The sequence below is a fragment of the Canis lupus genome, chromosome 24, assembly GCF_048164855.1.
Source record: "Canis lupus baileyi chromosome 24, mCanLup2.hap1, whole genome shotgun sequence".
In the NCBI taxonomy this organism is placed as follows: Eukaryota; Metazoa; Chordata; class Mammalia; order Carnivora; family Canidae; genus Canis; species Canis lupus.
Window position 1 is genome coordinate 3,004,610 of NC_132861.1, and position 13,871 is coordinate 3,018,480.

General features: G+C 38.3%; 1 protein-coding gene across 1 annotated transcript in view; it reads right to left on the minus strand.

The window, feature by feature from the left end:
• Window positions 1-1,067: 1,067 nt before the first annotated feature.
• COG6 (component of oligomeric golgi complex 6) overlaps window positions 1,068-13,871 on the minus strand; it is a 181,591-nt gene continuing 168,787 nt past the window's right edge. Inside the window, exon 19 of the mRNA XM_072797266.1 lies at window positions 1,068-1,086. Within this exon, the coding sequence (XP_072653367.1) occupies window positions 1,083-1,086 (4 nt within the window). The 3' untranslated portion in view covers window positions 1,068-1,082. The remainder of the gene's footprint in view (window positions 1,087-13,871) is intronic.

Here is a 13,871-nt window from a genome sequence, read left to right on the forward strand (position 1 = left end):
CCAAAGTAGCCTCCCAGAGACATTAGTTTTGGTCCTAGACAATCAGTGGTATTTAGGCTAACAAGATAGGTCATGTTAGCATGATGTATTCCAAACTCACTTCTCAGGGTGCTCAAACTGAAGGCAGTTTTGTCGGGCACCTGTTACGTCTCCTTGATAGAGCATGCAGCTCTGAGCACAACCCTGTAGGGACTGGTTACCTGGAGACACACATCAAAGTATCTAAAACTCTGGGCTCAGGTGGAATCCAGACTCCACTTCTTTCAACTGTGCTGGTAATTGAGCCAGTTTGTGCCTGTTTCCTTCAATGTAAATAAGGATGAAAGCAAGGTTATTGTGAGTAGTGTTGCATAAAATAATGAATTAAAACATTCAAAACGGTGCCAGCATATAATGAGTTTTCATAAATATGACTCTCTTTGATGACTATTGATCATTGTTCACGACCTGACGGGTTCCTGAAATTGGTAACGTCAGGGCCTGGCCCTGCCTACACAGGGAGATCATAACTGGAGTAGGAGTCACATGGGTTCTTGTGCTTCTCTTTAAGTCCAGAGGAAACTATATTTCTTGGGGCTCAGAGTGATTAATTTAACGACAGCAACGATATTGACACTGAGTTAATTGTACATGAATATACATAATGGTTTTAGATATTTATGCTTACAAACATTGGTATTATTTAATCTCCATGTGAGAGCATCGCACTGGGTAGGAACTGGCATAATCTTCTAGATGGACGGGAGGCAAAGTGTCAGCCTGTGTTGGTTTTGCGAGCCTTTGGTTTCCCTACGTGGCTCGCTGGGCTGGTTGATTTCTCGCCGGGCCGTCTCTGGCCGCCTGCAGCTGTCGGGGCTCCAGACTTCTTTCCACTGCAGATGAAGTTCTCACCTTTTTGCAAGACTTATTGCTTCTAGTCTGCCACTGATTGCTTTCTCTCTCTCTTTTGTGTTTCCTTCATTTTGTAGTGCATTTTGCTTCTTCTGAGTGAAAAACACCTCTCCTCTCTTTCTAGGTCCAGGCAGGAGGATACAACAATTCTCACTTACCTGTTACTCCTAGCTCCACCAATGGAAGTATGCTTATCTGCAAGGGTAAAAGGCAATGTGATTAAGGAGCCTGCTAGGTGTTCAGAGTGCATCGATCTTACCGAGGGTACATCATCTAACCTAACATAGTATAAAAGAAACACAAATGTACTGTGCTAAATGTTCATAATTATTTAGGAAGAAACACAGGACACCATAAAATTCCACTTCGTGAAGTCAGGCACTTCAAATGATAGGCCAGGCATTAGTTCACTAGTTTCTGCCACTAGGCATAGGAAGGGAGACATAAAGCCAGGGCTGGCCTCTGGGACCACCCAGATCACACAGGAAGTGCAATACAATGACGGTAACTAAATCAAGAGGAGGGAACGTCACCGTCACCACTTTGCCAGATGTATGCCAGGCGAGGCACAGAGAGTTTCCCGGGCCACTGGAATGGATCTGATACAAGTAGCCACGTTGTTACTGTGCGGGCGTCCGAGTGTGCAAATTGCCTGACAATTAACGTGGGGGCAGTGACAGCTTTTACAGTCATTAAGGTTACGTGTCCAACTGAAATTGTTACCCTCTCAGAGTTGGCCTCGCATCTAATAGCAACACTCATCAAAGAGACAATGATTGTATTAATTACAATTATAAAAATAATGCCTCACCCCTGTGTCCCACTTTACAAGCTACAACAGCATCTTTTCACATTAGCTGACATTATCCTCACAACTCTTAAACAAGTACTCTCACCTCCATTTTATGACCTAAAAAAAAAAAAAGGGAAGGAGGAGTTCCACCAGACAACTCTCTTGACAGGAGCTGAGATTACAGAGGTGCACACGTTTGTCACAACTCAGCAAAAATACACTTAGAATTTATTTGTACTTTAATGAATCTGCTTTTTTTTTATAGCAAAAGAAGAAATCGGAAGCAAATATTCAACTCTAATTCATTATATGCATGCTTAGGTGTTTAAGGAGAAGTCTACCAATCTCTTCAAATTTACTCTGGAATCCATCAAAAAAAATAAGATAAATTAATGGATGGATGGAGTGATGGATGGATGAATAGATAGGTGACAGAGGAAGTAAAATGTTTATGGCACAATCCAGGTGATGTGATTATCCATGTTCACCGTAAGAGTCATTTAGCTTTGCCTTTTGTTTGAAATTTTTCCTAATAAAATGTTTCTAGGGGAGGTGGGGAACATGTTGAGAAAGATGAAACCTGCCTGCAGGTTAGTCTGAGCCTGGGTTGAGACTCAAATCCAGTTCACCTGGTCCCAGTTCCCAGGCCGGACAGGGATGTTTGAGAAAATCTTTACTGGTCAGTGTTTAAAAGGAGGCCGGAGTGCAGGGAAGTATTCAATGCTGGTTCACTAAGAGCAAAGCAAATCCAAACCCGGGGCAGACTCTATTATAAAAGGGGTGCTATTCAAATAAGGAGTCTGCACCTTTTAATCCCACAAGGATTCAGCTCAGGGAGCATTGCTCCCTCATAGCAGTTCCTTTGGGGTGTTTGATATGTATTATGATGATGCTGCTTCCCCTCAGAGCCTTGTTGCTCTTCGTCAGGGAGTACTTCAGAACTTAAAGCACTTCATGTGTTCTCCATGATGACACGACTTTGTCCTCTTAAAAGATCCAAATGTCACCTGAAGCTCAGTCAGGTGAAAAAAACTCAAGGCTTGCAATACCATCTCTTTGTAAAGCTACCCAGTGGTCACAGAGCAACTTCAAAGGGAGTTTTCCATGTGTCGGTTTCTTGTTTTTCTTTGAGCTGGACCTCTACACCGACAAAACTGGTTTTCTTGTATGACACAAACATTCTGAGACTACCCTGTGCCAGAGTTCAGGCGATGGCAGCCGTTTTCGTGATAAAAACGACTAATCTTTGTTACAATCACTCATCTAACATCTGGGTCCCTCCAACAGACTGGAAGCATCACAAGGATGGGGCCTCAGGAAACTGTCTCACGCCCCTGACACAGGACCTGTGTGGCTTTACGGACAAAAATAACTAATGCAGGAATTAGTCAATGGACGAATCAGTAAATCAATGGACTGATTATGCTAACGAATTTGAAAACTATGAGCTTTTGACTGTGTCTGGTGCAACATTTCTACTGCAATTTTGTTTCTTCTATGTTATGCTCTGAAGTGATTGAAAAGCTGACAGGTTTTCTATGAATCTCTTTTTCTGTCTTCTAATCATCATGAAAAATTTTTGGTTACCGTCTCCCAATTTTCTAAGTACATGATTACATCTTTTGTAAAAAGGATTCTTGCATGTTTATGTGCTTATTTTTGTTTCTTTCCTACTCTAGTACACATCACACTAAGAGAAGTCCTGGTGGTGGCTGGGGCCCCTTGATCTTGTCGATTTCAACTCATCTACTAAATACAGTGGAAACTTCATCATGACCACAAATGCATTTTTTTAATTAATACATGTTTAGGAGTTTGCTAGTAAATGGATTTTGAGTATGACTGAATTCTTTCTCACTATCTTCTAAGCTACTAACGTGCACTGGACCATGTTGCTGGCTACTCCAATCAAGTAATATGATGGGGATAATAATATCTACCATCCAGAATGCCGTGAGGATTAGGGAAGGTGCAGAGCTCCTGGCAGTACAGGTTACACAATGGATGCCTGTGAAAGATTCCCATCACCTCCCTTGGCTTCTGCTCAGCTCTAGACTACTGACCTGTCTCTTCCCCATGTGTCTCCACCCACTCTGTTCCCAGTTTCTGCCTCTGTTTAAGTGTTGTATTTGACTTTCCAATTCCCGGTTTGGCATTTCTCTGGGTCCTTGGGTTCCTCATCTTTTTTCATCCGTGACTCAGAGTTGGCCCTTTTCTAAACTGTGGTTATTGCTCTGGCCATTCTCAGATTCAGTTCCTGCCTTCCTTGTGCGTCCCACCATCCCTCCAGGAGGTACCCAGGCCTGTACTGGAAATACTAGCCAGTGTTCACACGACATTCTTTTCCCTGAACTCATAGCTGACTAGCTTTTTTTTTTATTTAAAAATTTTTGATTTTTGTACACTGTTTAAGCAAAAAGATTTTACATTAAGAAATATATTTTAATTTAGGCATATAATTAAAATCATTGGGAATATTTAACAAACTGAAACATTTTTCTAAAATCACTGAGCCTGAACTTAGGGCATCCAAGTACCATGGGATCCAAGTACCTTGGGATCCAAGTACCATGGGATCCATGGGGTCGAAGTACCATGGACATCTAAATGAGACACAGAAGTAACATTGCAGTTTAATTACTGGCTGTCCTTCATGTCTGTGGCATACCAGGTCCTCTGACTTCCAGAGATCTACAATTGTTGATCTACTTTTTTTTTTTTAATCTACTTTTTATCACATTGGGCAATATTTCTTCTAATTCCTACTTCCCATGTGCCCAGAAAGTCGTTTTAGTGTCCAGCTTCCCATTGAGACTGGTTACTGTGGAATATTCATTTGACTCTGTCCCTTTCCATTTCTTTTGAGCAATCATGTCCTTCATACAACTTATACACCTCCCAACCTTCATGCCTATGTCACTGGCCTCTGGATGCCAACATCTCTCTTCTGCGTTGTCCACCTGCCATTGTTGAATTTTTTTTTAAGATTTTATTTTATTATTTATTCACGAGAGACACACAGAGAGAAAGAGAGAGCAGCAGACACACAGGCAGAGGGAGAAGCAGGCTCCGTGCAGGGAGCCTGATGCGGGACTCGATCCCGGGACCCCAGGATCACACCCTGGGCCAAGGCAGGCACTAAACCACTGAGCCACCCAGGGATCTACCCCATTGTAGAATTTTATATAAACACCTTGATGGCAGTATTTTTTATTGAATATCTTTGTGTTTTACTGTTACGAAAGTAGTAAAATTTCACTCAAGTAAATAATAACAATTTTCAGCAACTAAATGAATAGCTTTTGTTTGGTTTAAAGCCTTAGCAATTTCGACTATAATTTTTCACAGACTTAGCCCTTATCATGATATAATAATAGCCAATATTAATGAAGTATGACCTTTCCTGGAAGTAATGGCTTTTAAATTTCTACTTAATTAAATAATCAGATACATCTAATAAGTTAATGTTGAACCTATTAGATATAATTGCTGGTGGACTATAAGATAAAAGAGCCTGAAAATTACCATACAAGGGCATACAACTGTAGAACAATAGATTTTCATTTCATTACTTCATCAATAGTTGAACTGTAGGGACAAAAATAAAAGTAAAATCTACACCATCCTATCTGAAAAATATTAAATGGTGCTCCTGTGCATCTATATGACATATTTAAAATAATTGCTATCAAATATCCAAATCTATCCATTACTTGTTTATATGCTTGAGTAAATTCTGTTTTTCTTTTTTTTTTTTTTAGTAAATTCTATTTTTCAGAAGTATGTGAGCCATAAGGATTTTATCATAAAATGACTCAGTCTCTTGAAACTTTGAAGTGAAAGTAAGCAATGTTTGTCAGAAGTTAAGTCATTTGTCTGATATGTGTCTGTGTATGTGTGTGTGTTTCAGAGTAAAGTAACCATTGAAATTCAGGGGGAATTTTGGAAAAAAAAATTGCTGTCTAATTAGAATGTATCAGCTTTGATCAGCCTCTTTCTGATGGACATATTCTTTCTTTGGATATATGAATATCTTAAATTAAGTTACCTTCAGATTTTAACCTCAGAGGCATGTAGCTGTCCAGGTGACATATTAAGTGGGCCTGTTTCATACGTAATTTAAACTTTAGAAGAGCAATCTTATTTCTCTATGTCCATCTTTATGGGACCGAGGAAGGGGAGATAAGGGAACAACCTCACTATTGGTCCCATATTTATTACACATTCATCTGTACTGGATTTTTCCCATTTGCCCAACAGATCCCACTCCCCACCCCTAGGCATCTGCAGAGTCAGAACATTGAATGCAATGAACAACTTGGATACGCCCCACACTCCCCACACTAGGGAGATCAGAAGGAAGGGGAAGACAGAGTTCCTGCTGTTCCCCCAGCTCCTTGCCTGCAGGGTGACTACCTGCAGGCCACCTTCCCCCACTGGGCGGACTGGGGTGGTAGAGGCTCAGGATGTTACTGGCCTCGTACACCAGGCTCACCACTCCCTGACAACATCCTGGCATATAGTCCTCTTCCCGGTCTTTAAATTAATCAGCTTAATTGTCTCTTTCATTTCTCCCTGCAATCCTGACTGATAAAAACATTATCTTCATTGGCCCATACAAACTATTGTTATCAGGTCTCTTCCAAATTAATGACACTAGGGTTCCATTATCAGACTCAACTAAAACTGTGGGTCCTCTAATGAAGAGTTAATGCCTCATTTTTTAAAGTGTAAGAATTTAGAGACAAATACCAACTGCCTAAAGACATGCAATTTCCTTCTTTGTCCAAAGTGTAATTAAACTTTGAATAATCCTCTTCTTTGACATATGAAGTCATATCTTTTTAACAGAAAAGAAGTCTTAGATTGAGTGCTTTAGACCTGAGTAGAGGTACAGGAAGCACTCCAAATTAAGACTTGAAAGCTTTAAAACAGATGAGTGAAAGAGCCTGGATTGTCTGTTAGCAGTTTTTTTTTTTTTTGCATTATTATTTCTAATAATAATATTAACAATGTTAACAGTAATAAAAATAGATGATAATCATTGAACGTTCAGTATATGCCAGGGACTCTTTCAGGTGTCTTATGTCATTAAACACCCTCAACACATATGTGAGGTAAGGACTGCTATTATTCTTTGTTTTAAAAGTAATTTTATTTATTTGAGAAAGAGAGAGAAAGAGAGAAAGCAAGCATGAGCAGGGGGTGGGGCAGAGGGAGAGGGACAAGCAGACTCCTTGCTGAGGGAAGAGCCCAACAAGGGGCTCGATCCCAGGACCCTGAGATCATGACCTTAGTTGAAGTCAGACACTTAGTCGACTGAGTCACCCAAGCTCCCCAGGATTGTTATTATTCTTTTTCTACAAGTAAAGAAATAAAATACGCAGGATTAAAAAGCTTGCCCAAAACAATGCTGTATGTTGCTGCCTTCAGTGAGCCCTAGAATATACTGAACAATGATTCCTGCCCAGAAAAATCACATGTACAGTCTATTTTAGAAATTAAAAACCATTTTTATTCCCACTTCCATAGCCCTAACTGAATTCCAAATGTCCGGAGGCCCGGCTGAAATAATCATTGAGTTATGCAACTTTTTAACTCAGAAATTTGTCCCAAATCATAAGTTTGTTACTTTGAGAATTTCAGCAAAAGATGCTTAGATCCATGAACATTCCTGTTCATGTGTCCACATGTATTTGTGTTGGAGCTGCAGCTGGCACAATGCGTAAATTAAAATATACTTTCAGACATCATTTCAAAGTCAAACTAACTTTATCTTAATTAATGTGAAAAAAATCATCTTGCCTAAAACTAATTTGGGCAGCGTATAGATTTGTTTAACAGTGGCAGTTTGTAAATCTTTTTATCATCCAGTATGTTATATTATAAAAGTACCAAAAAAGAATACATTGAGGATATGAATCTTTAAAAAGTTAAACTGAATACATATCCCTTTGAAGTATTTCTGTATTTTAACCTAATTTGTCAAGTTGCAGCCAGTGGTCTGAGGAGCACTCTTGCTTCAACGTAACCACGGAAACATAATTAACCTGCCTTTTCTATCTGTTTCAGGCAAACCATGAGCCAAAGATTGTAACTAGAAAGCCAGAGCATTACCAATAGCTCAGCTGCCTGGTGCTGAGGTTAAAACCACACAATCAGATCCTCTATTTCCAGTAGTGACTGTCATTAAAACAAATCTTCCTACTAAAAGAGTTCTTGCTAGTGCAGAAAAGTAAAAGGAATTAACTATGTTCACAGTTACTAGTGAAGTCTCAACTAGTATAAATACTGGTTTCTAAATCTTTGTTATATCATCAAAGTATTAAATAATAACAATATATTTTGTTTTCATCCCAAAATTTTGGTCACGGTGTAACTTTCAAGACATTTCTTGTACAAATGCATCCATCATGACTATAGATCCCAAAGACGATGTGCCCAAAGAAAGTATTAGTGAGGATCTTAGAGATGATCTATTTTAGAAGGCAAGGTCAGTACAGATAAAATAATCAGAAAATTTATTAATTAAATAATGTTTTCTTTCATATTAATAACTGCAATTATTTCTTGTTTTCATTCTGCCTTCTAACTCTTCTGGTCTTTAGTTTCATTAAACTGAGATATGAGTGCTTGGAAATTCCAACCTAAAAAAAAAAAAAAAAAAGAAAAGAAAGGAAATCCCAACCCCCATCAATATTTGTTTCATTTGTAGCCTTTTCAGTCTCTCTCTCAATATTTTACATAATATATCTTGGCCCCAACTAAGATGTAAAGCCTCATTGAAACTAATAAATGATTGTTCTTCCTTATTTTCAACAAACAAGGTCTCCAATTAAGGATATGTTCATTGTTCTTCTCTATTTAACATTAGTTTAATCTTTAGCCTAGAATAGAATTAGCTTTTATTCAAAGGTTCTGAATGTGTGAACTCATTTATACTAGTAATGCCTCTGTGAGAAGAAAATGTTTCCTTTCACCAATATGTCACCAATGATAAGAACCAGAGCCAAGGCTATTGATTTCCCCAAGGTCATGTCTAGGTTCCTGGGACAAGTCTAGGCAGTCAGAACTCACTGTCTCAGTTCCCGTTTTATCTGTGATTTTGACAGTAATACCAAGAATGTGTCAGGATTAGATGAACCAGAATTACCCCTCCTTAACCTATCACACATCCTTTGACATTTCCTCATTGAAAGAATGTGAACCAGAACTTTGTATGGACTTGGTAAATCTTTGTTGAATGTGTGATTTAATTAATTTCTAACTAAGTAATTTATCAAGTAATCCTAATCTCTTTTCAATACTTTTTGTTCTGCACTTTCACCCTTGTATCCAAAATAGATGGATGAGCAATAGATATTTAATCCATTTTTGAAGTAAAAAAAAATGAATTCTTGGTATAACTTGAAGTGCAACTGTAGAAAACATCTGTAAAGTCACAAAGTGAATTAGTATCAATTAATTAGTATTTCCACCAACATCAAATCGATGGCTAACTCTAAGGTGGGCAGAAAGAGAAAGGGAACCTAGAAGAGGGGCTTTCACTATATATATGAAATGTTTTGTACCTTAAAAAAAAACCTAGAAATCAGAAATAGAGCAAATTTGCCAAATTTGATAGATGGGCTCTTTTGATGTCATATTACTTTCTGGATTTGAAATATTTCATGTTTTACATTTTTAGTGAAACAATATTTCTAAATTTCAGTAATGAAGACACTCTTTAAGGGAAAAAAAATGCAAAGCTTCAAAATATGTCTGCATACCGAGTTTAAGAAAACCCAAAATAGAATGCTTTCTGGGAAAAGAAAATTAAAAACAGCATTTGTTTTTCTTCTGTATGTTTTGGTGATTTGTCCCTGAGTTTGGAGTTCCAGATTCTAGAAATGTGTCCACATCTAATACCTGTACTTTTGAGGCTTGACTGCTATCTTATTTTCCCTTACTCTGGTCTTGGTGAGTGTTAAGCCTTCAGATCTTTTTGCGGGTGCACAATTAATGTGAATTTGCTCAATATCCTTAAAAAAAATCGTAAGTATAGGGGGCACCTGCATGGTTCAGTCAGTTAAGTGTCCAACTCTTGGTTTCCACTCAGGTCTTAATCTTGGGGTTGTGGTTATTGAGTCCCATGTCAGGCTCCATGCTCAGCCAGGAGTCTGCTTGAGATTCTCTCTCTTCCCTTCTCTCTGCACCCCTTCTTATCTCTCAAAAAAATGTATAAGTATAAATAAGAAAAGAGTATGTGGGAACAATGATCTTAACTTCTTGTTGCAGTTGACATTTTAGTTGTGATATTTTAGAATTTCTAATATATAGTTTTAAGGAGAAAAGAGAGAAAAGAGTACAAAAAGGGAAAAATAAGGATGGAAGTATCAGGAGCTGGAGGAAGAGAGGAATAAAAAAGAAACTGAAAGAGAAGAAGCAGACAGAAATGGAGAAGAAAGGAGAAAAGAAAAAGTGGTGGAGAGGAGTGGAAGGGGAAGAGGAAAGAAAAATAAAAACTTCATTATTTTCAGAGGCCATAATATTTTAACATAGAAAAACTTTCTATTGCGCTTTGTATACGTGCAAGCATGTCAAAGAATATCCTATCAGGAATTTCATATAGTCTTGAAAAAAACTTTTTAATTTATCTATTCATACATTTTACTACTTTTTTGGAAAAAAGTCTATTCATGTCTTCTGCCCATTTTTTAATTGGATAATTCATTTGGGTGTTGAGTTTTATAAGTACTTTATATGTTTTGGATACTAACCCTTCATCAAATAAGTCATTTGCAAATATCTTCTCCCATTCCATAGGCTGCCTCTTAGTTTTGTTGGTTGTTTCCTTCACTTGACCTGAAACCATCAAAATCCTAGAGAAGAAAACAGACAGTAACATCTTGGACCTCAGCCATAGCAACTTCTTTCTAGATATATCTCCTGAGGCAAGGGAACCAAACACAAAAATAAACTATTGGGAATTCAGCCTTGTATTCTTAATAGTCAGTAATGTGGGCTAACTTCTTAATCCTGCTATAATTGAGGAAATAGCTATCTATACACTTACCCAAGGTAAGAACGAATGCAATGAATTCTGATTTCATTTCTCACATTCTTCTAGGAATGGGAGTCCAAGTAGTAAAATGAGTGAATGGGTAAATTAAAAAAAATTTTTCAAGACTATATGTGATTCCTGATAGAATATTCTTTGACACGCTTGCACCTGTCAGAATGGCTAAAATCAACATCACAAGAAACAAATGTTGGTGAGGATGTGGACAAAGGGGAACCTTCATACACTGTTGGTGGGAATGCAAACTGGGACAGCTGCAGGAAACAGTGTGGAGATTCCATATTTACCCAAAGAATGGATACATGCACCCCAATGTTTATAGCAGCATTATCAACAATAGCCAAATTATGGAAACAACCCAAGTGTCCATTGACTGATGAATGGAAAAGAAGATATGGTATATACATACAGTGGAATATTAGCTATAAAAAAGAATGACATCTTTCCATTTGCAATGATGCTGATGGAGCTAGAGAGTATTATGCTAAGTGAAATAAGTCAGTCAGAGAAAGACAATATATGATTTTACTCAATATATGATTTACTCAATATATGACAATATATGATTTAAATGTGGAATTTAAGACACAGAACAAACAAGCAAAGGGAAAAAAAGAGGGAGAGAGAGGGGTAAACCAAAAAACAGACGCTTAACTATAGAGCACAAACTGATGGGTACCAGAGGGGAGGTGGGTGGGGGGATGGGGATTAAGAAGGGCACTTGTGATGAGCCCAGGGTGTTGTATGGAGGTGCTGAATCACTATATTATATACCTGAAACTAAAATCACATTGCACATTAACTAACTGGAATTTAAATAAAAACTTAGGGGTGCCTGGCTGGTTCAGTTAGTTGAACATGTGATTCCTGATCCCAGGGTTGTGAACTCAAGCCCCATGTTGGACATGGAGCCTACTTAAATTTTTTTTAATAAAAAAAAAAAAAAAGAATACAAAGCTGATAAAGTTATTGCTTCAGGGCTGGTAAAGTTAAGGCTATAAGCCTCTTTCAGAGCCTTGGTAGAGGATTTGATTATGTGTTTACACGTCTTATGTTTATGTAAAATTTGTAAAAGAGATTTTTGTATCCCTTTTCTTTAAAAGTAACCCCCAAACTTGTCTGAGCTCCAGGCCCCACAAAACTTGGATCTGTTGTGTAATAGGTTATTCAAGGAGACTGTCAAATCTGCTTTAGAAAGTTTAAAGAAGAAAATTGTACAAAATAATTCCAGAAGCCTTTCGTGGGAAGTCCTGCCTAAATATGAGGGGTGGTTAGAAAATTAGTTATCTTCTTGAGGACTCTTCCAGGTCCTTGAGACCAGGACTAGTTTTTGAAGGTCTTCTAATCAAAAAGCCTATTTGTTATTAAGGAGTTGTTTTAAACAGGCTTATCTCACTTGTAGCTAATGCTTCATTTTGCACATTTTGAAAATAAATAAATAGACAGATGCAGATCTCCAAGACAATTTCAAGTGTCTCTCTCTTTTTTTTTTTTTTATAATTAACTATGCAATGTTTTTACTCTTTGACGTCACATTGTAAACCCTCAACCAATGAAATCCTATAATACTGTAAGGCTGTATCAGGTACCAGTGCATTATGTGAATGATGACCTAATACCAGGACTACTATAAGCCCAGATATCTATGCACAATGAGTGGTCATGACGAATACTGTAGAAGGTTGAATACTTTCATTTACTTGAATGCTAAATATAGCGTAATGAGTGAACTTAATAGCCCTACAATAACCCCCAAGCAATGCAATAATTGATTACACCCTATAGGCTTAGAATAATTCACATAACTTTGGTTGGCATTGTTTTCAAGATGAAGAAGCTGAGTTCTAGACCAGGGGTGGCCAGGAAAGGGCACTAATGTAACTATCCCTATTTCCTGTCCTGTGGCAGATAGCAGTAATCAACCGTCAGATGCTTTTTCTACAAGCCAGGCAGCCAATACCCACTGTGATCCAGGCGGACACATCAAACAAAGCCTATTTAACTCGGGCTACACCTAGAACACATAACAACCAGCGGATAACAAAGAAACAGGAATAATACTCCCTTACCACTCCCACCTACCCAGATTTGTCACTACTACTTATTTTGATAGCCTTTTCTCATGACTTCATTTTCATAAATACTCTTCTTCAAGAAAAATAATCCATTTATCCAGTTTATGACTAAAACCACTCTCCTTTCCTCTTGACACTTTGTGGGTGATGATGACTGAGAATCCCGTCTTCATACTTGGCTCGCCCCATGACCTCACGCTGTTGGTGCAAACGTCTCCACTTGCTCTCCTGGGGCCTGGTGCTTCAGGCGTGGACTTTTGCTTTCTCTGGCTAGCAGCACTGCCTGAAGCCATCTGTCTAAACATGGAATCCCTGAGCCCATATTCCCTCATTGCTCATGTTCTGCCCCTCTCCACGTCTGCGGCTTTGGGCTTGGCAAACACCAGAGAAACTACTCAGGGCTTTACCTGTGTTCTGAATGGTATTTAACCATGGAAAATTAGATGTTTCATAACAAGGGGGTTTTTCATCTTTGAGGAGGCTTTCCTTTCATCACCTTCTGCTCCCAGAGCAACAGGCGAAGACACAGAGAAAGAAATAGATTATTTTGAAAGGGGAACAAATTAAATAATAGTGATTAATGTGTGAGTCTATTTTTTAGCTTAAAAAAAAAAAAAAAAGCTTATGGAAAGTACTCCATACTACAAAATGGCAGGCAGTGGAGATCCATCTTTTTCCAATTGCCTTGATGCTTCCCCCAGCACAGAGTCAATGGCTCATCCTCAGCTATCTGGGGACATGTTTTGTAACACTAAACTTTTCTTCATACTTACCAACAAGGATTTTGAGAAATATCTATTTTTATTCCATTCTGATGGATTTAGGCTTACACATAAAATGGCGGGTGGTCCCTAACTCATGCAACCTACTAACTAACTCAAAGTAAGAAGGAAAGGCCAGAGCCACTGCCCTTCCCTTCTACTTCTCTTCCTATGCTGACACTATATATATAAACCCTGGACATGTGTACAAAGTGTTAGGAATTTGGGTGAGTATGCTGACTGGGGTAGAGAATGGAGTGTCTTCTAGACAGACTTTCTTCTCATCAGTT